General features: G+C 37.1%; 1 protein-coding gene and 1 pseudogene across 2 annotated transcripts in view; one reads left to right on the forward strand and one right to left on the reverse strand.

Annotated features, from left to right (window-relative positions):
• Window positions 1–14,066: 14,066 nt before the first annotated feature.
• Window positions 14,067–14,184, reverse strand: LOC126177939 (5S ribosomal RNA; annotated as a pseudogene).
• Window positions 14,185–15,760: 1,576 nt separating this feature from the next.
• LOC126174817 (putative aminopeptidase W07G4.4) overlaps window positions 15,761–26,276 on the forward strand; it is a 78,306-nt gene continuing 67,790 nt past the window's right edge. Inside the window, exons 1-3 of one of the 2 annotated variants that reach the window (XM_049921194.1) lie at window positions 15,761–16,004; window positions 25,184–25,319; window positions 25,513–25,658. In XM_049921194.1, coding sequence (XP_049777151.1) covers window positions 15,883–16,004; window positions 25,184–25,319; window positions 25,513–25,658 — 404 coding nt within the window. In that variant the 5' untranslated portion in view covers window positions 15,761–15,882. Of the gene's footprint in view, window positions 16,005–16,259; window positions 16,486–25,183; window positions 25,320–25,512; window positions 25,659–26,276 lie in introns of those variants that run through there. The other variant, XM_049921195.1, reaches the window with a different exon arrangement.

The raw sequence follows: 26,276 nt of genomic DNA on the forward strand, positions 1-26,276 counted from the left end.
ACAAATTGTGTTCAAAGTACAAAAACGAGCCATAAGGATAATAACAAACAGCAACAACAGGGCCCACTGTCTAGAATTATTTAGAAAGCTAGGCATTCTAACTGTTTCTTGTGAGTATATCTTTCAGAACATAATGTTCATTCAGAAAAATCTCAACATGTACAACACAAACTACCTAATACATGACCATGAAACAAGAGCTTGTCACCACCTCCATCTAGATGGAAAGAACAAGGCAAAGACGCAAAAAAGTATATTTTATAATGGGATAAAACTGTATAACAAATTACCACAAGAAATTAAAGAAATAAATGAGCCCCTCACTTTCCGACAAAAGCTTAAAACCTTTTTAGTAAGTAAAAGTTGTTATACTGTAAAAGAATATTTAACATAGATGTAGATTATTAGCAACATATGACATTATCACCAAAATATTATATAATTATAAATGTGTGTATGACTAGTTATAAAAACTACACAAAATATGATAAACCTGTTTCATTGTAAATGTAAATGTGTGCTCATGTGTTGTAAACTGACGACATCCATACAATATTTATTGTTCCACGGATGAATAAATAAATAAATAAATGCTAGGATATCTCATTCACACTGGTACATGAATGGATGCTGCACTTCTTCAATGTGACACAGCAGTTGTAGCTTTTACTCCAACTTGCTATGGCTGCTGGGCCTTCAGTTATTCCATGCTACAGTGTCCTGGCTTGTAGATGTGGTGTGCACCATGGAAAACAACATACCATGACAATACTGATGTCATCAAAGATGACAAGAATCTCAGTAACTGTTAAATATATAGTGGTTCTGTGGTATCTGGCATTGTCAGTTCCATATTTCACATTGATATTATTGTGATGTGCATCATAAAAAAAAACTGTTGCTATGAACAGTCATTACATTTGAGAGTACGAATACCTGTCATGTTAATTCGAGAAGTGTCATATTTATTTTCATGATTGGTTTTTTTGCTGTGCTCTTAATGTACAGTGACAACTGAAGAATTTGGAAAACAAAGTCCGAGCATTTCAAGATTGGCATATGTGAAGAAGTAACAAGGTGAGTGAATTAATATCCTGAAATTATAGCTCACAAGGAAAAAAAGTCATGTACAGCCAATGGGAACAGTGTCACATTATGAAATTACAGGCTGTAATGCTGGCGTGGAAGTCCTAACCCACTTTTGGGTCACAAAATTAGATATGTGATTTTGGGTAGACTTTTGTCATTAATTTTTTATGTACTGGGTCTGTAGCGCTTCATTTTCAGTAGATCAGAAATAAAATTTCAAAAGATTATACTATACAAGTTCTTATTCTGGTTTTAAAGGCAATTCAATTTTAAGTGAATTTATATGTGTAGATATTGTATCAAGCATTTTTGTCACAAGAAAGCCATCATGTTAGGATAAAAAGGATAGCAGTTGCTAACATCTAAAGAATGACTCAGCGTGTGCCACTATATTTGGATGTTATAGTTCCACAATCGTATCTGGCTGCCAGATTATATTTATGAGGTCATAATTTGTCTAAGTGCAAGACTCTTAATTCTTCTAAAGAAGACTATTTGATTAATGCTAAATTCCTGCAATTCTATGGATAAATAATGTGGTGTGAAAACAGGAAGATTCACGAATCTTAATTGTTTTACTGGTTTCACAAATGTTCTGGGAGTACTTCAACATATTTACTGGCCTTTGTAATTCTGGCAAGAAGAGACTGAAGATCTTCTATGTTGTCAACAAATATTACAGTTTCATCTACACAGAAGGTGTTGAACATTGACCACTGATGATAAATTTTGTTATTGGCATCATCTATAATCGAAGAGAAAATTTAAGAATTTTGAAAATAATATACATCATTGCACACAACTACTTTTTGTATTATGGTGCCACTTCTAATCTTAATGTAATATGTAACCTTGATTAGAGCCACCTTTTTAGTTCAGGTTTCTTTTTTTTTTTTAATTTATTTTTTATTTTTTAATATGCTGCTGATATAAGTTAAATTAGATTAACAATGTTGTGATGTTAGGCATTATCAAATGCATGATTGAGACCAGCACAGAAGACAAGACATTATTGCTTCCAAGTCCATACATAGTTAAATCCCGACTTTGTTTCCTTCATGTTTGCCTTAATTCCCATCTGCAGCTAACTTTTGAGAAGTCTAGGAATAAGTTGAGAGCAAGGCTTATTAGACTAATTAGTCTATAGTCACTTGTATTTGCTGTTACATGTCTATGGTAAGGTTGTGAAGCCATTCTACAATTATGTCCCAAGCATTATAGATATGCTTGTACTTTAAAATATATCATACTGTATGTTCCATCCACTCTTCACAGTTTTGTCTCTTGTAATACTGTCCTTGGTTTCGATAAAATTACTTTCAGTTGTAGATCATGACGTACTGTAAAATGATGAACAAGTTTTTCAGTTGGTATTGGAAATGACCTTTATCTTGGTTTATAATACTTTTGGCACAGTGCAGTTTTAACTCTAGTGTCTTCACTCCTGTACCTATAACTTCTTAAAATTTGTGCGAATGAAATTCATCATATGATTCGCTATCAGGATTGGAAAGGAATGGAACTGAAGTTTTTTGTTGATATTAATTTAAGATGGGATTTTATTGATCCATGTTTGCAATCATTAGGGAATTAATTTTGTTATTTGTGCTGCACTCAGGTTGTGCAGTAGCAGTCAGCATGGATAGTTTGTTGTGTCCCTTGTGCACATGATGGGTAGCCATAAAAGTGTAGTCTGCTTAATGGCAACCACCAAGAAAATGCAAGCTTGTAATTGCCATTGTGGTTTACAGTGGAGAGCTAATTGACATTCTAGAATCTCATATCTTCCTTTTTAAGTACGTTTCTGCCTAGCTAACAGGCAAGCCTCCTCAAACTATTAATGTTGCCACATTCATTTTGGTGTGTCTGTCACTACTGATCTGCTGTGTTGTCTTAGCTGTAAGTGACGCTTGTGTGCCATTATGTTGCCCCTCTGTCTGACCTCATATAGTCCCAGCACGTATAGTGTATCAGAGTCATCTTTGGTGGATAGCAGCAGGTTGGTGCTCTTATAATTGTGTGTTTTAATGCCAACTCAGCAAAGAATTTTCCCATAATGGGGGTGACACCGTGCACATACTTGTTGTTCCACCTCATATTCTGTGTTCTCTTGTTCTTTGTGGACCTGATTTGTTGATGGTTTGTGTACTGTATCCATTAGCTCTGAAGTTGGTACACATCGTACAGTTCTGACTTTGTTGCCTGCACATGAACTTTTTGGTCAGCATATGTAATACAGACGTCTTGTGCTGTGGGCAGTGGTGGAACATAGTTTTCTTTTTTCCATCAAGTCTAAGATGTCATTGATTGTCTGTTCTTTTCTCTTCTCAGAAGTTTGGAATCCCTCGTGTTTTACTACTGTTTCATGATTATCTTTTTAAGCAATTTTCAAGTGTTATGTATGTTGGCACCATAGTCTCTGTTTACAATTGAAATTCTGTCATTGAGAGTAACCAGGAAATTCTTTCTAAAATCGGTATCCTTAATTTTTATTATGTTAATACTCTTATTTATTCTGCTATCTTATTCACTGGGCTTTCAAATAGAAGAATTTGTGCTCAAACAGGGTAATGATCTGACTTAAACTCAGTTCCTTTATACCTACATCTCTATGCATATTCTGCAAGCCACCACACAGTGGATGATGAGTATGTTGTACTGCAAATAGTTATTCCCATTCCTGCTCCACTACCAAGTAGAGCGAGGACAAAATTATTGCCTGTATGCCTCGGTACAGACCATTTCTTCTCTTACCTTGATTTCAAGATCCCAATTTGAAAAGTGCATTGGCGTTGATAAAAATCTGTTCTGCAGTCAACTGCAGGTGCCAGGCTGGTAAATTTTGTCAATAGTGTTTCACAAAAAGAATATCATTTTACAGGGATTCCCTTTTGAGTTAACGAAGCATTTTGTAATATATTTTATGAAACGAACCTACCAGTAACAAATCTAGCAACACACTTCTCAATTGCTTTGGCATCTTCCTCTAATCTGACCAAGTGGGTATCCCAAACACTCAAGCAGTACTCGAGAATGGGCTGCACTAGTGTTCTCCGAAATGAGACTGCACAGTGGTTAGCACACTAGGATGATGATTCAAATCCGCAACCTGCTATCCAGTTTTAGGTTTCCCATGATTCCTCCCAATTTCTCTGGCAAATACCAGGATGACCCCTCGGAAAGGACTCGTGCCCCATCTCTAATGAGCTCAATGTTGGCGGGACATTAAACCCTAATTTTCCTTCCTTTTCACTCGTGTTCTGCATGAAATCTGCTTGGTAGATGAGCTACACTGCCCTAAAATTGACCCAATAAAATGAAGGTGACCATTTGCTTTTCCCTTCAATTGTCCTTACATGATTGTTCTATTTCATATTGCATTGCAAAGTTACACCTGAATATTTAGTCAATGTGACTGTTTGACTGTCAAGCAGTGCATCACTAATACTGTATTCTAACACTACAGGATTGTTTTTCCCCCTTATCTCCATTAACTACCATTTTTCTGCATTCAGACCAAGCCGCCATTCATCATACAGAATAGAAATTCTCCCAGAGTCATCCCGTCTCCTCCGATAGTCATACAACGATGACACTTCCCTGCAACACTTCTTTGTCATCAGCAAACAGTCACAGAGTATTGCTCATCCTACCAATCTGATTATTTGTGTATATGGAGAACAACTGTCCTGTCACACTTCCCTGGGGCACCCCTTGTCTCTGATGAAAACTCACTGTACAGGACAGAGAACTAGGATCTGCAACTTAAGAAGTTTCCAGCCACTAACATACTTGGAAAAATATTCCATACACTCAGAGCTTTGTTAACAGTCTGGAGTGGGGCACTATGTTGAGTGCTTTCCAGAACTCTAGGAACATGGAATTTGCCTGATACTATTCATCCATGGTTCACAGGATACTGTGTGAGAATAGGGCAAGTTGAGTTTTGCACAGGCGATGCTTTCTAAATCTGTGATGTTTCATGGTGAGAAACTTTATTGCCTCAAAGAAGTTTATTATCTTCAAACTTGGAATATGTTCATGAATTCTGCAGCAAATGGATGTTAAGGATATTGGTCTTTCACTTTGCAGGTCTATTCTTTTACTCTTCTTGTGTGCAGGAGTTACTTGCATGTTTTTCAGTTACTTGGATTTCTTTGTGCTGGGGGGAGGGGGGGGGGGGGGGGAGATAAATGCAAGCCAAGTATGGGGCTAGTATCAAAAGAGCACTTTCTCTAAAACTGAATTTAGATTCCATCTGGACCTTGCAACTTACTTACTTCAGCTCTTCAAGTTGCTTCTGAGTTCCAGGGATCCTTATTTCTTTGTCCTCCATACAAGGGTTTGTGTGATGGTCAAACAGTGGGATGTGTGTACAATACTCCTGCGCAAATGACATTTAATGCAACATTTAAACTGGATTGAAGCCTTCAACCAACTTTAGTGATTTTTGTAGGACAAGAATTTTCTCAGCAAGACCTTTTGCTGAGGTTTGTGGAAGTTGTATGCCTCACCCATCAGTCTTTCTACAGATGCTTGTTTCCACATTCCTTTTTGAACTCAGGCTGCAACAATCTCCGCTTGTTAATTTCCGAACAGTGTTATTAAACCACGGTAGGTCTTTTCTGTCTTTGATCCACTTACTCAGCTCATAATTCCCCAGAGCTCGATTTACAGTCAATTTAAACTTCGCCCATAATTCCTCTACGTCCATTACATGGGGCCAAAATGCTGTCCATTTGCTGTATAAACAGGATGCTAATAATTGATTTTCTGCTCTCTCAAGTGTAAAAAAAATCTCTTAGCCTTCTTGATGGATTTATTGACTTTAGTAACTGGAGTCTCACTATGTTATCATGATCACTAATCATCTCTCTGTACTGACATTGTTGATAAGGTCAGGCTTGTTCATAGCTACAAGATGTAAACTATCAGCAGTGAATCAGTAGACATCCCAGTCTACTGTAGTAGGTTAAACTTGCCTCCAAATAATATTGTGTGACTGGGGTACATCAGCACTACAGGTTGTAGACTTTCATTGAATGAGTCTACAACTATTACGGCAGAATTCATGTTGCTAGTAAAAGTATCTGATGATTAACTTGAGTTCACCTTGACCAGTTACTGTCCAGATAACTTCACAATCAGACTCAATTTTGACCTCAGTAGACAAAATATTTCTGTTGATGGCAATGAACATTCCCTCTCCTATAGTCTCTAACATGTCTTTTCAATATATGTTCCATACCTCATTAAATATTTCAGACATTTTTACTTAGGACTGCATCCAGATCTCAGATCCAAGTATAACTGGAGTGAGACAGCTTTTCTGGAACTTTGTTATAAATGCTTTTGCAATTGTTTGTTATAGTTTTGACCTTTGAAATGTCTTTACTTTTCATGCAATCCAGTTTTGCTCTCTGCGTATCAAATGGTGAGCGTTCATTAGAGGATCTCAAACTATTGCCTAGCCTAAAAAACCACCAGGTGCACTCCAGAAGTACACTGCCAACTGAGCATCTGCTTCCTCTATGTAGTGCACTCTGGACCTATCAAGGAGAGTTCTACAATTTTCCACCTTATAATGCAGGTCAAGAATTCTGCAGCCAAGACCATCACAGAATCAAAGGAGCCTCATGTTGAAATCATCCACTAGATTCCAAAACAAAGGACCCCGATCAATTATGGGTAAGATTCACAAATTGTAAGCTCTGCTTGTGACAGCAAGTGAGGTCAGCAGTCTTCAACATTTCTTCCAGTTGTTTGTACTAACTGTTGAGGGCTCCAACTGACAGGTACCTTTGGTAAGCCACGACCTCAAGATGACTGCATTCTACACCGCCACTAACTGTAGGCAGGGCCACCTTCACATCTCAGATGAGGCCCTTTGACAGACATATCGACTGTACATTTGACTTTTTTCTTGTCGTGGATGCTTTTTTCCTAAGAGACTCCATAATGCACCTAACATTGGAGCTCCCAATAAATAGCAAAAGCATCCCTCATGTGCCTGTTGGAGAGTGGCCACTTGTTGACTCACAAAGTGATGAAAGGTGAGACCAGATGGCCAGTCCCCATATTGAATTTCCACCTCAAGTGACAGAGTTGCTTTAAACCAGCCACCAGCAGCACAGTGCGTCGGCGATAAAAGGGACACCAGAGTTGTACTGTGTAATGTGCCAGTTTCTCCACCACTGCTACACTAAGAGATAATCTTGGCCAAAAACATATTCAAATGTTACCAAACTGCAGCCAGCTCCTCTTGTATCTACACACAGCATGAACACACCCTGTGCATCCTATTACTAAAATTCGAATAAAACAGTAGGTGCAAATGAAATGTAGAAACAATCCCTCTTGTCTTTTAATCGCGGATCTGCCCTAACAAACATGTTCAAACACAAATGCAAGCTACCTCAGAACTAAGCCTGTCACTGATGCTAGTTCACTGCAATCTGGCAGCTACAAATGGACTATCAACTCTCCTTGTGGTCCACAAGCTGAGACTGACATGTGACTGAGCTGTCTAAAACAGCCACTGACTTTTCAAATCACATGACAGAATTCCTCCAGACAGTATAAACCTACACTACACAGTTATTAAAATGTGAGACTATTCTGCTCAGAACACACAAAACACACAATAAATTTAAGAACTGATCCACACTCTCAAGCTTTGTAAGGAACTTGCTTAGCATCTCCACACAATTTAGATAGCCTCCAAAGAGAATATGCGTCACTTGGTCATAATAAGGCCAATCTCATAGCTGGAATCAGTTGTGAGGCACACACTGGAGACTGTCATGTGTTCATATTGATGTTATGATTTCTCTCTTCCCACTTTTTTCCTCCGGAGGAGGATGATTGGATCTGAATCAAATTTTTAGATTAGATATTTCAGGTAACTGCAAGAGAAATTGCAGTTCAAATATGTTATAAAATTTGTTATACACTTAGCTGAATGATGTGAAACAAGGGTGAAAATACCACAGTGGTAGTTGGAATTGTCTTCAATAAATTGTTGCTGAATGTGTGCAGTGCCTCACTGTGTGCAGTTTCCTTTGCACCTATTGTTTTGTTCAAATTTTAGTACATATTAGAAGGGACAGAGTGTGTACATGTTGTGTGTGAACACAGGAGGAGCTGTCTGCAGTTTGCAAGCACCTGAAAATGTTTTCAGTTTCAATGGGCTGTGTGCAGGCTGTTAACTCGAGATGGAGCAGTGGCAGAGAAACTGGCACATCACATGTTACAACTCAGTTGTCCCTTTTTTTTGTCCACCGGCTCTGCTGCTGAGGCAGCACGTACCACAGAGTTTGTGACAGGTTGTAATGCATTCATGTTGCTCAAGGCAGTGTTTCAATGTGGGGACTGGCCAATGGACTTAAAATTTTGCTGGAACACTGAGATCTGTTTTTCATTTCCTGGACTGCATTTCTCTTTCCCACTTGTGAATCACAATATTCAATGATTTACATTTTATTAATGTTGGTCAGTTGTCAGTTTCATACACTGCAAATGAAAAATGGTTCTTACTTCTTGGCTAGTATCATGCTTCATACCACTTTTGTGTGTGTGTGTGTGTGTGTGTGTGTGTGTGTGTGTGTGGGTGTGTGTGTGTGTCAGTTATGGGAAATTCCTTTCCACTGAATAACTGGCAGCCATTAACATGCAACAAACCATTAATGGCACAAGCAGTGCATTAGCAGTGTTCCAGAAACTAATATCATCACCATCCCCTCTCCCTTTTTTTTTAAGGACAGAGGGATCTATGATAGATTATTGTTAACAGAGGGGATAATTCAGCTGCAAATTCAGTATAAAACTGACGGGGATTCTATCAGGCTCTGGAGCTTTGTTCAATTACAGAGACTTTTTAAGAGACTTTGAAGAAATTCAGCTATCACATGGCATGCAAATGTTACTGCCAATTAGTTCTTGAATGGAAAACCTGATGAATTACATGCTGTAAACTAAATTGGACTAAAGAACATGAAACTAATCCTGTAATTTAGTATAACTGAATTGAAACTAGCCATAGATATTTCAAAGAATTATAAAGCTGCTGGTGTAGATGACGTCAGAAATAGTCAACCATAAACTGAGGAAAGAAAGTGAGAGAATGTATCCCTGAAATCTATAACAACTACCTCATCAAACACCATAAAAGAAAACCGTTGAAGAAATCTTGTGTGATGCCCATTCTAAAGCCAGGTAAACAACCAACACGTGCTGAAAGCTACAGACCAAAATTTGCTATTGTGTCACTTACTTAAAACTTAGAAAGGATGTTACTGAGCTAATTACAGCCTTTATTGAAGCCAGCATTAATTCATCAACAAGCATGATTCATATCAGAAAAGAATTGTTCATATCAGATTCTTAATGTGACCCAATATACAGAGGATGACTTAAAAACACACAATATCACTGATGTATCTTTCATCGATCTGACAGCTGCCTAAGATACTGTCAGCCACTGTATACTGATACCTACAGGTTTATCAAGGACTATGGATTTACCAAGACACTAAAGAATTTCTCAGAAATGCAACGTTGCATGTAGTCTTTCAGGAGCAGTGCAGCCAATGGTAGTGTCAGAAAAGTGCTACCACAAGGAAGTGTATTGGCCCCCTGCTCTTTTTAACATCGAAACTAATGACAAGCCACTTCCAGAGCACACTATAACTTTTCTTAGTTCAGACAATCTGTCTGTGCCTACTCAGTGTAATCATTAATACTCAACTGTGTGATTTCCATCTTAATCACATACTGAATCATAAACTTGGTGTCTTTTGCCAAGGAGATTAATTGGATGCTACTCCATAAACAAATTATCTAGGTGTCACACTTAATCACACGACTTCCAAGTAGGATTGCTTTAAGACTAGGCTGAAAGTGGAAGCCATATACAACATCCTAAGGAAAATAATCAGTATTACAAGGGGATTTCGGGTGCACAGTTGAAGAACAATGGCTAACCAATATGTTACTCTTGGCGGAATAGGAATGCCCTGTCTGGCACTGGCTTGCCAATTCCAGAGAGGTTCAAAAAGCACTGAATGAGAGGTACAGGCTCAGTCCTATTTGTCTGCAGCCTACACCACTTGCCATAATCTGGATCTGCTAAACAACTAACAGCATCTGGATCACAATGTCTTTTATTAATGACCACCAGTTGGCAGACATGAAGATAACCTGCATCACAGTTTTTGATAAGACAGCAGTGTTTCTTCATTTATTATAACAACTGAGATCGTGGTTCCTGAGGCATGGTATCACTTACGAAATCTAGATATATATCTATACTTTGCAAATCACCTTCTGATTTATCGCAGAGGGTACTTTGTGTACGACTGTCATTTCCCTCTTTCCTGATCCAGTTGCAATTGGTGTGCAGGAAGAACACTTGTTCTGGATCTCTCTAATCATGATTGTTTTACTTTTTATTTATTTTTTATTTATTTTATTTATTTATCTCTTGTTCCGGTGATCTATGTTGTGACAGTATCACAGGATATGGAACGTGTCAATTTTACAAGCTTTTGGCCAGAATTTATGGTAATACATAAAACAAAACAAAAACAGTAAACAGTAACTTAGGTCCCACTACAAAAAAATACATTTTAGATATAGATAGAGATTACAAAACAAAAAAACAGTGAACAGTAACTTAGGTCCCACTACAAAAATACATTTTAGAGAGAGATAAAGATTACAAAATAATAAGTGTTACAAAGAAATAAATACTAAAGATACGTAGGAGGAAGTGATGTATTGGTCCACTCTTGTATGGACATATAACAGTAAATCACATTCTGATGCATGATGTGTCTGTTGTAACACCTGCCTCTCTGTGACACTTCAGCACCTGCTAGATTAATTTGTAATGAAGTGAGTTATTCTTCTCTGTATCTTCCCAGTTTCATTCCCCACCCCACAATCAATCTTCTAACTCATATGACACTACCTGCTCATGACTTCCACTCTTCTGCAAACTTCTTTGGCTCAGAGTAGCACTTGCATCCAATATTTTTAATTTTGTTGGATATGTAATAATATCTATCTTCCCCTACTACTTTTATGCTCTCTTTCATCTATCAGTCTTAATAAACAAGTATTTGTTTGTAAGCTATTTCTTTTGAGGATGGGCTACACTTTCTGAAGAGTCTTCCAATGAATTTGTCTTAGATTAGATTAGATTAGATTCAATTTTCGTTCCATAGACCCAAAAAATGAGATGATTCTCGTGAGTGTGGAATATGTCAGACAGTGTAACATAAAACGTTTGAATATAATACTTATTACCCTGATCACTTGTCAGGAGATGGTCGAAATAGGTTAATACATCGCAGTAAACTGGAACAGCTAATATTTACAGAATTAACACACTGTCAAAATGAAATACTGTTATGCACTATTAATAAATTTATCATACACAAAATACCTAATCTTGACTGTTGTGACTAAGTGTTGTCAAAACTGAAATCTAACAGATATTTTTACTTAAGCTGGTTTAACAGTTCTGTTAAAATATTCATCTATGGAGTAGGAGTTGCCTGTCAAAAAGTCTTCCAAACTCTGTTTAAACCATGCTTTATCTGAAACCAAGTTTTTAATGTTCCTGGTAGTTTAATGAAAATGTGTGTTCCTGAATATTGGACCCCTTTTTGGACCAAGGTAAGTGATTTTAGATCTTTATGTAGATTGTTCTTATTCCTAGTATTGATACTATGTATTGAGCTATTGGTTGGAAAGAGATGTATTACTTGCAACAAATTTCATTAAGGAATAAATATACTGGGAAGCAGTGGTTAGAATACAAAGTTCCTTGTACAAGTTTCCACAAGATGTTCTTGAATGTACACCACAAATGATTCTTATCACACATGTTTGCATCCTAAAATTTTTGCTCTGTTTGATGAGTTGCCCTAGAATATGATCCCATATGACATAATATAATGAAAGTATGCAAGTTTTTTTTTTTTATATTTATATCTCCTACATCTGACATCATTCTCACGGCAAATACAGACTTGTTTAGGTGCTTAAGTAATTCTGTGGTATGCCCTTCCCAACTGAATTTATTATTGAGTTGTAATCCCAGAAATTTAACACTGTCAACCTCTTCGATCTGCATGTCTTGATATGTTGTACTCATGCTGGAAGGAAATCTATTACAGGTTGTGAACTGCATACATTGGGTCTTCTCAAAGTTTAATGACAGTGAATTAGCTTTAAACCACTTATTAATATCAGTGAAAATTTGATTAGCAGCTATTTCTAAATCTTTACTTGACTTGCTACTTATTGCAATGTTTGTATCACCTGCAAACAAAACAAACTTAGCATCTGGCAGTGTAATAGATGACAGGTCATTAATGCACACAAGAAAAAGCAATGGACCCAAGATGGAACCTTGAGGAACACCACTTGTAATTAATTCCCAGTCAGATGAAGACTGCACAGGTATTTTGCAACGACACCCGTTGTTTCCTGTTAGGTAGATAAGACTCAAACCATTTGCCAGTGACACTCTGATATTCTAATGTACTTAAGAGAATGCTGTGGTTCACACAGTCAAAGGCTTTTGACAGGTCACAGACAAAGCCTGTAGCCTCTAATTTATTATCTAATGAATTAAGTAAATTCTCACTGTAAGTGTAAATAGCTTTCTCTATATCAGGACCTTTAAGAAATCCAAACTGTGACTTGGACAATATATTATTTGCAGTCAGATGCTTAAGGAGATGCTTGGGCACAACCTTTTCAAGTATTTTTGAGAAAGCTGGCAAAAGTGAAATTGGTTGATAGTTTGATGTTATCTCTTTATCCCCCTCTTGTAAAGAGGCTTAACTTCTGCCTTCCTACAATTAATTTTGTGTGCTTGGTTCCACTTTAAATTGCTCAGTATTCCCATATATTCTGTGGTGAGTCCAAAAATTTGGACCTGTTTGTAACCACATTTAAGATGTTACTCTCACAAGTGGGTTCTTTGATTAATTGCTCAAGGCAACAATCAGGTGAATAACTGCACAAAATTTCTGGCACATATACCCTGTACCCTCCCTGGACAGTATTGTGAATTTGCTAGCAGTGTAGGAAGAACAAACCTTGTCACCAAGCCTCGACATTCACTGAATGATTACATAACAACCATCAAGAGATCGAGATAAATAGAATAAAAAGCTTGATGCAAACTAGCAAACATCTTGCCAACAACTCCATCCAAAGCAAGAATGACAATATGGAAAACACAGGTCCTAAACAATCCCTATTCGTCTTGACCATTTGAAAATCTTTCAGGCCACCAGCAAAATGAACTACATGGGACACACTCAATCTCTTAGGGATTTCCAGTCATTGATGCTACTGAGAGAAGCACAAATCACAGACTACTTGCTCTGCTACTGCTCTGTTCTGCCCCCAGTACAGAAGAAAATCTATGTCAAGCAACTGCATGTGCTTTGAAGTAGCCCAATTTTGGTCATCATGGTGTAATCTCCTGTGCACTTATAGCTGGACATGTTTATTTTAAGTTACTTGTTTCACGTATTCTGTATGTTCTTTGTATTGATGCTTTTGGTCCTATAATAATAATAATAATAATAATATATACTGGCTTGTTTAAACATTCCAGCAAAGAAATCATTTCATAATGTAAAACAGCTAGTGTTAACTGTTCATTCATTTCTCAACACCAATGATTGCACACACATTATTTCACAATGTAAAAAGCTTGTTTTTCACAGTTCATTCTCTCTCCCTCTCCATCTGAACAGACCTTGGAAGGTCCAATGGTACTGACCGGCCGCCATGTCATCCTCAGCTCACAGGCATCACTGGATTTGGATATGGAGGGGCATGTGGTCAGCACACCGCTCTCCCAGCCGTATGTCAGTTTACGAGACTGGAGCTGCTGCTTCTCAATCAAGTAGCTCCTCAGTTTGTGTCACAAGGGCTGAGTGCATCCCACTTGCCAACAGCACTCGACAGACTGGATAGTCACCCATCCAAGTGCTAGCCCAGCCTGACAGTGCTTAACTTCGGTGATCTGACGGGAACAGGTGTTACCACTGCGGCAAGGCTGTTGGCACAATGATTTAATGGGAAGGAGAAATTAACTAAAGGGCTCTGTCCTGAAACAACGGCGAGGCCTGTGGTGAAAAACTAACATTACATTTTCTTCGCAGATAGGTGACAACACAAATCCAACTTTCTAAGTTCTTTGTATCTCTGTGGAATAGATAAATTCTGCCTTGTTACAAGCAGTAGTTACTGAAAAAGAATTGCACAACTCTACAGTCATGTACTGATTAGACTTAAAAGTGGTACAAAGACTGGTATCTTGCTCTAAATGTTCAGGAATGTAAAATTGTGTACTTCACAGAATGAAAAACTGTAGTATCCTATGACTTTAATATCAATGAGTCACAGTTGGAATTTGTCAGCTCTTACAGTTACTTGGGTGTAACACTTGACAGGGGTGTGAAATGGAATGATCACATGGCCTCACTTGCAGGTAAAGGAAGTGGCATACTTTGGTTTATTTGTGGGATTCTAGCAAAATCAGTCTACAATGGAGATTGCTTACAAATCACTCATGTAACTCATGCTAGGATATTGTTCAAGAATATAGAAACTGTCTCAAATAGGGCTAGTTTGTGCGTGGGGGGGGGGGGGGGGGTACTGAACCTGAGAGTACAGAGTATTTTTCATATTTTGTGAGGTTTGTGGAACTAGTTCCGACCCTGTCAAAATCTTAATCTCAGTAAAATTGACTTTAAATTATTTTCTTGAAAGAAATATACACGACTATTATTTCTTTCCCTTACACTGACACCTGAAAAGATAGGGGGGGGGGGGGGAGGACCTACGGAGTAACAGGAGATATTAAACTTATACGTAGTAGGGCAGCACGAATTTTCACAGGTTTGTGACTCTTGAGAGAATGTCACGGATATGCTGAAAGAACTAAAATGGCAGACTCTTGAAGACAGGCGTAAACTACCTGAGAAAGCCGATTTACAAAATTGCAAGAAACAACTCTAAATGGTCGCTAGGAATATTCTACAACCTCCCACGTATCGCACCCGTAGCGATCGAAGGAGAAGATTACACACACACACACACACACAGGGATTTGAGCAGTCATTCTTCCGTGCTCCATATGAATGCAATGAGAAGCCAAGACCACCTACATTTATACATTTATCGTAGGTGGTCTTGGCGAAGCCCTAGTAACTGGCACAATGAAGCGTATCACTTGACATGCATTTTACAATTGGTTGCAAAGTATGGGCGTAGATGTACCAATGAGTGTTTGCGATGGCTTTTTTTTTATTAATATTATCTGTTACGTTTATGGTTACACACTACGAAGTGTACCACTATGACAGTTTGCGAAGGAATATTGACGATAATAACGAACTTTCACAGACTACTTTTAATCTTTCGTCACTATAACTTCTCACTCCACGAAATAATCTAGGCGCCAAAGCATCGACGTTTGGGTTAATACGACCGGGTGACATTCAAAAGAATTCCAATAAAATGTGGAAGCTTCAGCGAACTTGTAACTGACAGTACCATTGTAAGTAATTGAGGATCGCGACAGCGGAAGATAGGCCTAAAAACCAAAAATATATACCTGTATACACTATCTGCATGTCTGAATTGGATTACGAGGGAATCTGTAATGTTAAACTAGACCGCTAGGATCCTATTGGTGATTTTTATCTTATGTAGGGAGAAAGACGCGGAGCTTTTTATAACATTACACGTTTTACAGCAATGTACTGTGCCCGACAGCTGATTTTCTCTACTCTCGTCGCTAAACCGGGAACTGCTCAATTTGTTAAGTTAACTTCTAGATACTTTTCGAAATGCACGACAATATTCTGTCATACGAAAAGGTACGTATTGAGACCATATAGTACTGAAGCAAACTAACGAGCTGAAAGCCACAGAACATTTTGCTTGTGGCTAGAATAGTGCACGTAAACTCATTTACAACCACTATGAATGTCATCGGTCTGGAACATCTTTTCAGATTTCTGACGCATAAAAATTTAACCCACTGAAGTTTAGGATTTCACTTCTCATAACATTATAAAGTACAGTTTCTTGACTTTTCTGTTAGGTCGTTTACTGTTCCCGCTATATCATTCATTTGCATCTGATTTATCCAGACATCGTTGAAATTCCAAGCCACAGCCAGTATAGACATTAGACGCTCTGGTGTTTACTGTCAGCAATGTGCTCTGTTTACTGATTTACATTATCGCACAACAGATAACTTTGACGTGGAAGTAGGCTCGTGACTTGAGTGATAGCACAAGCACATTAACAGAGCGTCGAAAGCAGTCGATACAAAAGAAAAATGCAGCCGGTCAAGTAAGTGTTACAGATTTAACATAGAGCGGCTTACGGTTGGAATATGACTGCGTGTTACCTTGCACACTTTTTTCGTATGTATTTCCCCACCTTCCTTATTCCAAGGAAAATATCACTTGAAAGGAAAAGTGCAGTGATTATCCTTTGTGACAGCGACTCTGTGATGCATAGCATTGGATTTTGATTTTATATAGATCAGTTAATATGAAAAATTTACATTTTCTGGACTGCACGAAACTAGAGAAACTCCAGATGGTATAATACATAGCGAATTATAGACGCACTTGATGTTCTGTGTGGCAATATTACAACTAAAAGACATTCAATTTATACGGACAGTAATGTTTATATAGGAATGAGTTAAATTTCCCCAATTCTGTCTATCATTCATTCTTATCGCCATTGATGTTTCTCACAGATGACTAGTCTTAGTTTTAACACAGAAACAAAACTGTAAACACCAGTTTTCAAATTTACTACTGTCACTCTGTGATTTTATAAAGTTTAATAAACTGTGAGATTAACATGCCATTAATGAGTTAATTAGCAAGAAAATAGATAAAGCAGAAAGTCTTTTTAGTTGTGTGGCAAATGTGTGTGTTTCTCGTAAAAGCAGTTATCACTTGAGATGAATTGAAGTTAAAATCACATGAAGATATGTTGATGCACAACTACTATCTTCTCTTCAATAAGTACATTAACTAGGCTTTAATCGGTACTAAAGTGACTTGATCAGTGTAGTTGGAAGGCGTTGCACGGGGTAGAACTATAGGTTGGACTTTTGTGATGTACTGCAGGCCCATTCTTGAAGAAACGAAAGGACGTTAAATTTGAGAATCTGGTACAAACCGCAGCAAAGTTTGAAATTGTTAGCACTATGGAATACAAAGATGATGATTTGGTAGCTAAAGCTCAAAATTTAGTAGGAAGGCAGAGAATATGTAGGCACTCTTAGCAGAGTAAAGTGTAGTACAAACAACTGATATGCTTGCTATACGTATATCATCACACTATGTTACTGGTATTTGTTGTTGTAGTCTTCAGTCCAAAGAGTGGTTTGATGCAGCTCCCCATGCTACTCTATCCTGGACAAACCTGTTCGTCTCTGAATAACTGCTGCAACCCCTATCCTTCAGAATCTGCTTACTGCATTCATATATTGGTCAATTTTTACTACCCAAACTTCCTTCCATTACTAAATTGGTGATCCCTTGATGTTTCAGAGTGTGTCCTACAAACTGATCCCTTCTTTTAGTCAAGTTATGCCACAAATTTCTTTTTTCCCCAGTTCTGTTCAGTACCTCCTCATTAGTTACGTGATAAGTGCCCTCCGCCACACACCGTTGGGTGGCTTGCGGAGTATCAATGTAGATGTAGATCTAGCCATCTAATCTTAAGTAGCCTTCTATTTAGTTATTTATTTAGTGCCCGTATTGTCACATTCATGATACTGGACTTGTAAAAGTACAGAACAGTACGGTATAAAATATTACATGTACAATCTTATCATTAGTATCAACACATCTTTTTAACTAAACATTATTCTGCTTATGTGCATACTGATAGAAGAAAAGCTTGTGAAACCCCTTGGTTGATTTTACTAAAACTATTAAATACCAGTACTTTAGTTAACTAGGCATAGTAACATACAGCAGAAAAGCTAGGTGCATAATTACAAACATACACACATGGATGAAAGAAGTTTGGTTTTATCTAGGTACGGTTGATAACTATGAATTTTTTGCTTAGAGTGTTATGAAGTAGACCTACAGATTTGAGCAAAATTCCAGGTATTCGTTAATGCTGTAGTAGCTGTTGTTTATTAGTAGACTTTTTAGTTCTTTTTTGAATGTGTTACTGTTTGGTTTTTTTACGTTATCTGGCTATGCACTGTACAGAATTTTTGGTTTGTAAACAGCACTGTCCTGATATATTGATTTTCTGTACACATCCCTATGAATGTCGTCCCTGTTCTTTGTTTGATAATGGTGGATTTCACTATTCAAAACTGAAACTTGATGGTTTTTAATGAAGCATATGCTTTCAAATATAAATATAGAAGGTAAAGTCATGATTTTTAATTCCGTAAAGATACCTCTATGTGGTGCTCTGTAAGCAGCATTACTTATTAATCTTAAAGCTTTCTTTCCTAGCTTAAAAGACTGCTTTGCAAAAGAGTTATTTCCCCAGAACACTATTCCATGCTTCAGTAGACTATGCATGTACGCATAATAAGCACTTAACACTGTTTTGGTATTGCAGCAATCTTTAAGTACTCTCAATATGTAACAGTACTTGCTTAATTTTTTGTTAAGCATTTCTACATGTTTTTCCCATCTTAGATGCTCATCCACCCATAATCCTAAAAGCTTATATTCTCTTCTTGTCTAAACTGTTTGTTGTCCGTTTTTCATTTCCATACACGGCTACACTCCAAATACCTCAAAAAAGACTTCCCGACACTTAAGTCTATATTTGATGTAAACAAATTTGTATTTTTCAGAAATGCTTCTCTTGCAATTGTCTGCCTACATTTTATATACTATTTATTTATGGTTTGATTATATTGGAATAGTGTAGGCTCTATACTCCTGGCACTCTTGGAAGTAAATGGGTCATTAATTTTTTGATTGATTTATTTATTCATCCATAGAGCAATATACATTGTATGGATGTCGTCAAATGTTTGTACAATATTTCTTATTAATATAAACATTCCTCTTACAGTATTTTACTTAGTTCTACTTTTCTAATTATATCACAAAATTGTTACATAGTGCAATATTTATCAAGATTAAGTTACAATCTATAATTATTTTAAATATTCATTTACAGTCTAGTAGCTCTTATTTAGTAAGTATTTTTTCAAGCTTTGCTAAAGGTGTGGGGATCATTTGCATCTTTTATTTCTTGTGGCAGTCTGTTGTACAATTTTATTCCATAGTTGTTTTTGTTCTACATCTACATGGTTACTCTGCAATTCACACTTCAGTGCCTGACAGAGGGTTCATCAAACCATTTTCATACTACTTCTCTACCATTCCACTTTCAAATGGCACGTGGGAAAAAGGAAAACCTAAATCTTTCCATTCAAGCTCTGATTTCTCTTATTTTATTGTGATGATCATTTTTCCCTACATAGGTGGGTGTCAACAAAATATTTTCGCATTTGTAAGAGAAAGTTGGTGATTGAAATTTCGTAAATAGATCTCGCCGCAAAGAAAACCGCCTCTGTTTCAGCGACATATCATATCAGTGACACTCTCACCCTTATTGTGCGATAACACGAAACGAGCTGCCCTTCTTTGCACTTTTTCGATGTCCTCCGTCAATCCTACCTGGTAAGGATCCCACACCGCGCAACAATATTCCAGCAGAGCCCAGACAAGTGTTCTGTAGGCTGTCTCTTTAGTGGGTTTGTCACATCTTCTAAGTGTTCTGCCAACAAAGCACAGTCTTTGTTTCGCCTTTCCCACAATATTGTCTATGTGGTCTTTCCAATTTAAGTTGCTTGTAATTGTAATTCCTAGGTATTTAGTCGAATTGACAGCCCTTAGATTTGTGTGATTTATCGTATACCCAAAATTTATCAGATTTCTTTTAGTACCCATGTGGATGACCTCACACTTTTCTTCGTTTAGTGCCATTTGCTACATTTTGCACCATACAGAAATTCTCTCTAGATCATTTTGTAATCAGAATTGATTGTCTGATGATTTTACTAGACAGTAAATTACAATGTCATCTGCAAACAATCTAAGGGGACTGCTCAGATTATCACCTAGATCATTTATGTAAATCAGGAACAGCAGAGGGTCTATGACACTACCTTTCTGTTCAACTCTGTTGTTGTGGGCTTCAGTCAGGAGACTGGTTTTATGTAGCTTTCCATGCTACTCTATCCTGTGAAAGCCTCTTCATCTCTGCTGTGAAAGCCTCTTCATCTCCGAATAACTATTGCAACCTACATTCTTCTGAATCTGCTTAGTGTATTCATCTCTTGGTCTCCCTATATGATTTTTACCCTCCACGCTTCCCTCCAATACTAAATTGGTGATTCCTTGACATCTCAGAACATGTCCTACCGACCGATACCTTCTTCTAGTCAAGTTGTGCCACAAATTCCTCTTCTCCCCAATTCTATTCAGTACCTCATTAGTTATGTCTATTCTCTTCTCATCTAGACTAGTTATTGTCAAAGTTTCACTTCCATACATGGCTACACTCCATACAAATACTTTCAGAAAAGAATCTGTACTCAATGTTAAAAATTTTCTCTTCTTCAGAAACGCTTTCCTTGCCATAGCCAGTCTACATTTTATATCCTCCCTACTTCAACAGTCATCAATTTTTTGCTTCCCAAATAGCAACTCATTTTGTCTCATTTCCTAATTTAATTCCCTCAATATCACCTGATTTAACTTGAGTATGTTCCTTTATCTTCATTTTGCTTTTGTTGATGTTCATCTTGTATCCTTCTTTCAAGACACTGTCCATTCCATTCAGTTACTCTTCCAGGTCCTTTGCTGTCTATAACAGAATTACAATGTCGTCCGCAAACCTCAAAGTTTTTATTTCTTATCCATGGATTTTAATTCCTGTTCCAAATTTTTCTTCTGTTTGCTTTTCTGCTTGCTCAATATACAGATTAAATAACGTTGGTGATGGGCTACAACCCTGACTCACTCCTTTCTCAACCACTGCTTCTCTTTCCTGCCCCTTGACTCGTATAACTGCCATCTGGTTTCTTTACAAATTATAAATAGCCTTTCGATCCGTGTATTTTACCCCTGCCTCCTTCAGAATTTGAAAGTGTGTGTTCCAGTCAACATTGTCAAAAGCTTTCTCTAGGTCTACAAATGCTAGAAAATTTGGTTTGCCTTCCCTTAATCTATCTTCTAAGATAAGTCGTAGGGTATTGCCTTGTGTATTCCAACATTTCTATGGAATCCAAACTGATCTTCCCCGAGGTCAGGTTCTATCAGTTTTTCCATTCGTCTGCAAAGAATTCGTGATAGTATTTTGCAACCGTGACTTATTAAATTGATAGTCAGTTAATTTTCTCACTTGTCAGCACCTGCTTTCTTTGGGATTGGTATTATTATATTCCTCTTGAAGTCTGAGGGTATTTTGCCTGTCTCATACATCTTGTTCACCAGATGGAAGAGTTTTGTTATGGCTGGCACTCCCAACACTATCAGTAGTTCAAATGGAGTGTTGTCTACTCCTGGGACCTTGTTTCGACTTAGGTCTTTCAGTACTCTGTCAGATTCATCATGCAGTATCATATCTCCTAGTTCATCTTGATCTATGTCCTCTTCCATTTCCATAACATTGTCCTCAAGTACATCACCCTTGTATAGACACTCTATATACTCTTTCCACGTTTCTGCTTTCCCTTCTTTGCTTGAGACTCTTGATATTCATACAGGTGTCTGTATGTTCCCAGCACTTACTCCCCAAATCATTATCCCATAACTGAGGATTGAATGCATATTTTCAAAGTGGGCTACTTTGAGGCATGAAATGCTGCACACAGGTGCAAGGATTTGCGGGGTGTAACATGTTGAGGATAGCTTCTTTGCCAAAATGCTCACATGTTTTGTCCAGTTAAACAAAATAAAATGAAAATGTTGGGTATTTGGATTTAAAATATGAATACCAAGATTTTGTTTTGCGTCTGTTTGTCACAGACGTTGTTGCACTTGGGATTGCAACTTCCAGCAAAATTGTTAGGACTATGCCAGAAAACTGTATTCAACCCAGTCCAAGATATAGGTGGTACTGGAGGTCCGAAAACTTAACTCTAGACATCTCCATTCCAATGAAATGCTCTTCATATTTGAGTTGAGCATTAGGTTTGTTTACCTTACACATAGTTGGGCCCCACTGAATAGACTTACTTCCAATGAAAAGCAAGTCACATAGCTAATTGCTTAGCCTAAAACATTCAAAGTAAACAAAGCAACATCTGTCCAGTCCTGATTATTATTATTTTTAATAAGGCTTTTTTGATGGCAAATTCTTCCAATAAAGAGAGCTGCAGAGTGAATATAAGCTTAATGTACAAATTTTAAGTCACCACCTTAAAAGAACACACTGATCACTTTGGTGTACAACTTGTGCGAAACTGCTGCGAGACCCCTTGCTGACATAAGTGACTGGGACTGATAACCCAGAAATTTAGTGCCTTTACTCCCCAAACCAACCAACATATATAAGCGGTAAGACATGGTGTCCCACAAGGTTCCATTTTGAGTACTGTGTTTCTGATATACTCAAATATGACCTTTCAGTTGCAGTTTCAGAAGTTGCCTTTTTTGTTACAAGGGTAGGAACAAAAAATAGTACCCTCATCCTCAGATGGTTCAATGCAAATGGGTTATCATTGAATTTTGTCAAAACTCAGTACGTTTAGTACAGTACTGCCCAAAGAATTCCACAAACTTTAAAATTAAGGTTCTCACAGTCAGTGAAACACAAGAAGCGAACAGTGTCAACTTTTTTTACTGCAGATAAATCACAACCTCACTTGGGAAAACCCACTGTCTAGAATTAATGAAGTGTCTTGGTTCATCTGTGTTTGCTGTAGGGTCTACCCATGATTGTTACAGGCAATTCAAAAATAAAGAAACTAGTTTATTCTGCTTATTTCCATTCACTAATGAGGTATGGAATCATCTTTTTGGGAAATTCAAGATAACAAGGGTAATATTATCAGAAAACAGAAGCATGTTATATTTTATGTTAATTCACGAACTTTCTGCAAAGACCTCTTCAAAAAACTGAGTGTTTTAACTGCTTCACAACATATATATTCACTAATGTCCTTTCTGATTACAAATACTTTTTCTTCACAAAAAATAGGGAAAATCACGAATTTTACTTTTAGACCAAAAAACCTGTACAAAGGTCTCGTGAGGTTTATTTATTTATTTATTTATTTACTTATTTATTCATCCATAGACCATTTGGTGCAGTAGTATCAGTCATGCCAGAAACATTTACAAAAGAGGATAGGATAAAGTGATGACAGGGCAGAAAATCGGCCTGATCTAATCAAAGAAACCATACCAGGAATCATCTTTTCAACAAGGAAAACCATGGGAAACCCAAGCCAAGATGGCCGAATGGGGAACACGCCCCAGTCCTCTTGAATGTGAGTCTAGTAAGTTAATACTGGAGAAGCCACCTCACTCGGTACATGATTGGAAGGGGAATAACAAAAGTAATCTCTACATTTTGAGTGCAACATGCAGACTAACTAAATAAATGCAAAGAACTTTGAAAATAAAACACTATTGGAAAAATTGAAAACAAAAGTGAACAGATTACATGACACTGCATAAAAGTACAAAATGCACAAATTAATTAATGATGGAGGTAAAACATGAAACTTTGATTTAAAATGTGCCTCAGACAATGAAACTCAAGATTCACATTGTACAGCACTGCTAAAAGGTATGAAGCACGAGCACATGAAAACCTACTGACACTGAAACCATTACGAGTGTTCAGTGCACAAACTTATACTCTGCCCAGCTGCCCAGCATTAAAGTTTGATATTAGGTCCGCCACAGTTCACAGCCTGTCCTGTTTTATCAGTCTGCCCAGTCTATGATCTCAGACAGCTGTAATGAGGGGTGACTGCCCTACCCAACAACATCTGGACATGGTTTCATCATGTATTGAAGACACTCACCACAGCACTCCTTGAACACTTGACAAGTCACACAGTTTCTGAAATGCTCTTTCCAGGCCTCCATAATCTGCTTTTGGCCAAACTCAGATAGATTGTGTGCCTTCCCCATTCTACAGACGAACAGCTCACTGATACTACATGTACCATGCTTGTGTCCGACCAGCAGTCATTCCTTGCCAGGTGACACTGCTATCGCCTGGATGGGTTTATATCAATAGTACGTTGGTGGTCATCATGTTCTGGTTGATCAGTGTTTAAGTATTAATGCAGTTAAACAGAATTACTTTGAATATAATTTTTTGTGAGACTTGAATATTGATAGATATGTATATTATACTGACAGAGGACACCAAAGTTTGTTCACAGTAATAATGAAATGTTAACACAAAACATCCTGAGCATTAAGAGAAAATACTACATTACTCCATTTATAATAACCTAATTACAGTATGGAGAGGAAGCTTTTAGTATAACACTAGATTGATGCATAGTGGACCCTGCGTATAGAGATTTGTTGTCTCTCATTTAAACATGTTTGTATAGAAACACAGATAGAGGTGCCACACAAGATGAAGCAATTTGTGCCAAAAAGGTGGAGTTCTGGGTTGACTGGCTGTACTTAAGATAGTAATCTAGATTCCCATGGTTTTTTATAATCTTCCAGTTTATAAAAAGAAGCAACAGACATACATATGCATAAAATCTTGGATGCTTCAATGACTGCTGTTGAGCATGAAACTGAAAATTTGTTTTGTAGACCAGACATCTTGGCTTAATTATGTGGCCCACAGGAAATATTTTATGGTAGCTCTCATGACATATTATAAATATTTTATGAAAAAGGTTCTGCTTGTACCACCATTGAATCATGCTTCAGGTAAAAATATTATTTATTTCTGCACCTGTTAAGAATGTGAGATCACTCATTTTATTGCTATCAGTGCTAAAGAGAATTGTTGTTCTATGCAGTTCTCATTTATGTTCATTTTTTTCCAGTTTACCATACACTGTGAAAGCAGAAGAATCACTAACTGTGCTGAACTATGATGGTATTGTTTATGTGTCAGGTGCCAAATGTGGAAGTGAAGAACACCCAGACAGTTTAAGAACATCCTTGCAAAGGCTTGCCAAGGTAAAATATTATGAATTTTGCAATTAAGAGATATTATGAAAGCACACACTTCACTACTTGATAAACAGATCAGTTTTGTATTTTTACTCTTATAAATTAGTGTATTGTGCTCTTTCTGACATGGAATTTTTACTGTGAGTGCACCTGGGATGATATTTTTATGTCTAATAATTCATTTGTCTGTTTGGGGCAGATTGATGCTGCTGCAGAAACAAAAGTTTCTGTTCTAGAGGTGGAACTGCCAGCAGCTCGCCTTGTATATTCCCCTGTTGGACCACTTAATGCTGACTACGATGATGTTAGGAGCTATGAGGATGCTGCAGAAAAAGGCATAAAGAGGTGATGTTTGTATAAGGTTACTTTCACGTAATCAAATGATCCATAACTGTGAAAAATAGAGAGAACAGATATACTAAAAAATGAACTAAGTCAGTGTTAACAAAGCTATGAAAACAAATATATCCACTTTTCAGATTCAGCTTCATCTGTCATTTAGTTTCTTTTCCTTATTTTTGTGTTTCTTAAAATAATAATAATAATAATACTATCAACTACAGGAGTCATACCTCACAATATTCACCAGTACATCAATGCAATACAGCTACATCCAAACATATATATATATATATATATATACAACTACAAAAATCTGTAATTATTGATACATGTTCAACGACCCGAAAGTTCCTAAATGCAATATAACATATACCGTACAGTTAAAAGGGAGTCACGCTTGATCAAGGTCCGCGTCACTATCCGTTTTTGACCAGACATAACTTCTGAGAATAGAAAGAAAGAAATAATAATAATAATAATAATAATAATATAATATTGTTATTATTATTATTATTGCATTAGGGTATTTTTTATTTTAGAATAAAAACTGCAAATCTGCTGATAGTATATTGACATTTAAATATGAATAAGAAGTCAATAATAACTAGTTGTATAATGTGG

The sequence above is a fragment of the Schistocerca cancellata genome, chromosome 3 (genome assembly GCF_023864275.1).
Source record: "Schistocerca cancellata isolate TAMUIC-IGC-003103 chromosome 3, iqSchCanc2.1, whole genome shotgun sequence".
Taxonomy (NCBI): domain Eukaryota; kingdom Metazoa; phylum Arthropoda; class Insecta; order Orthoptera; family Acrididae; genus Schistocerca; species Schistocerca cancellata.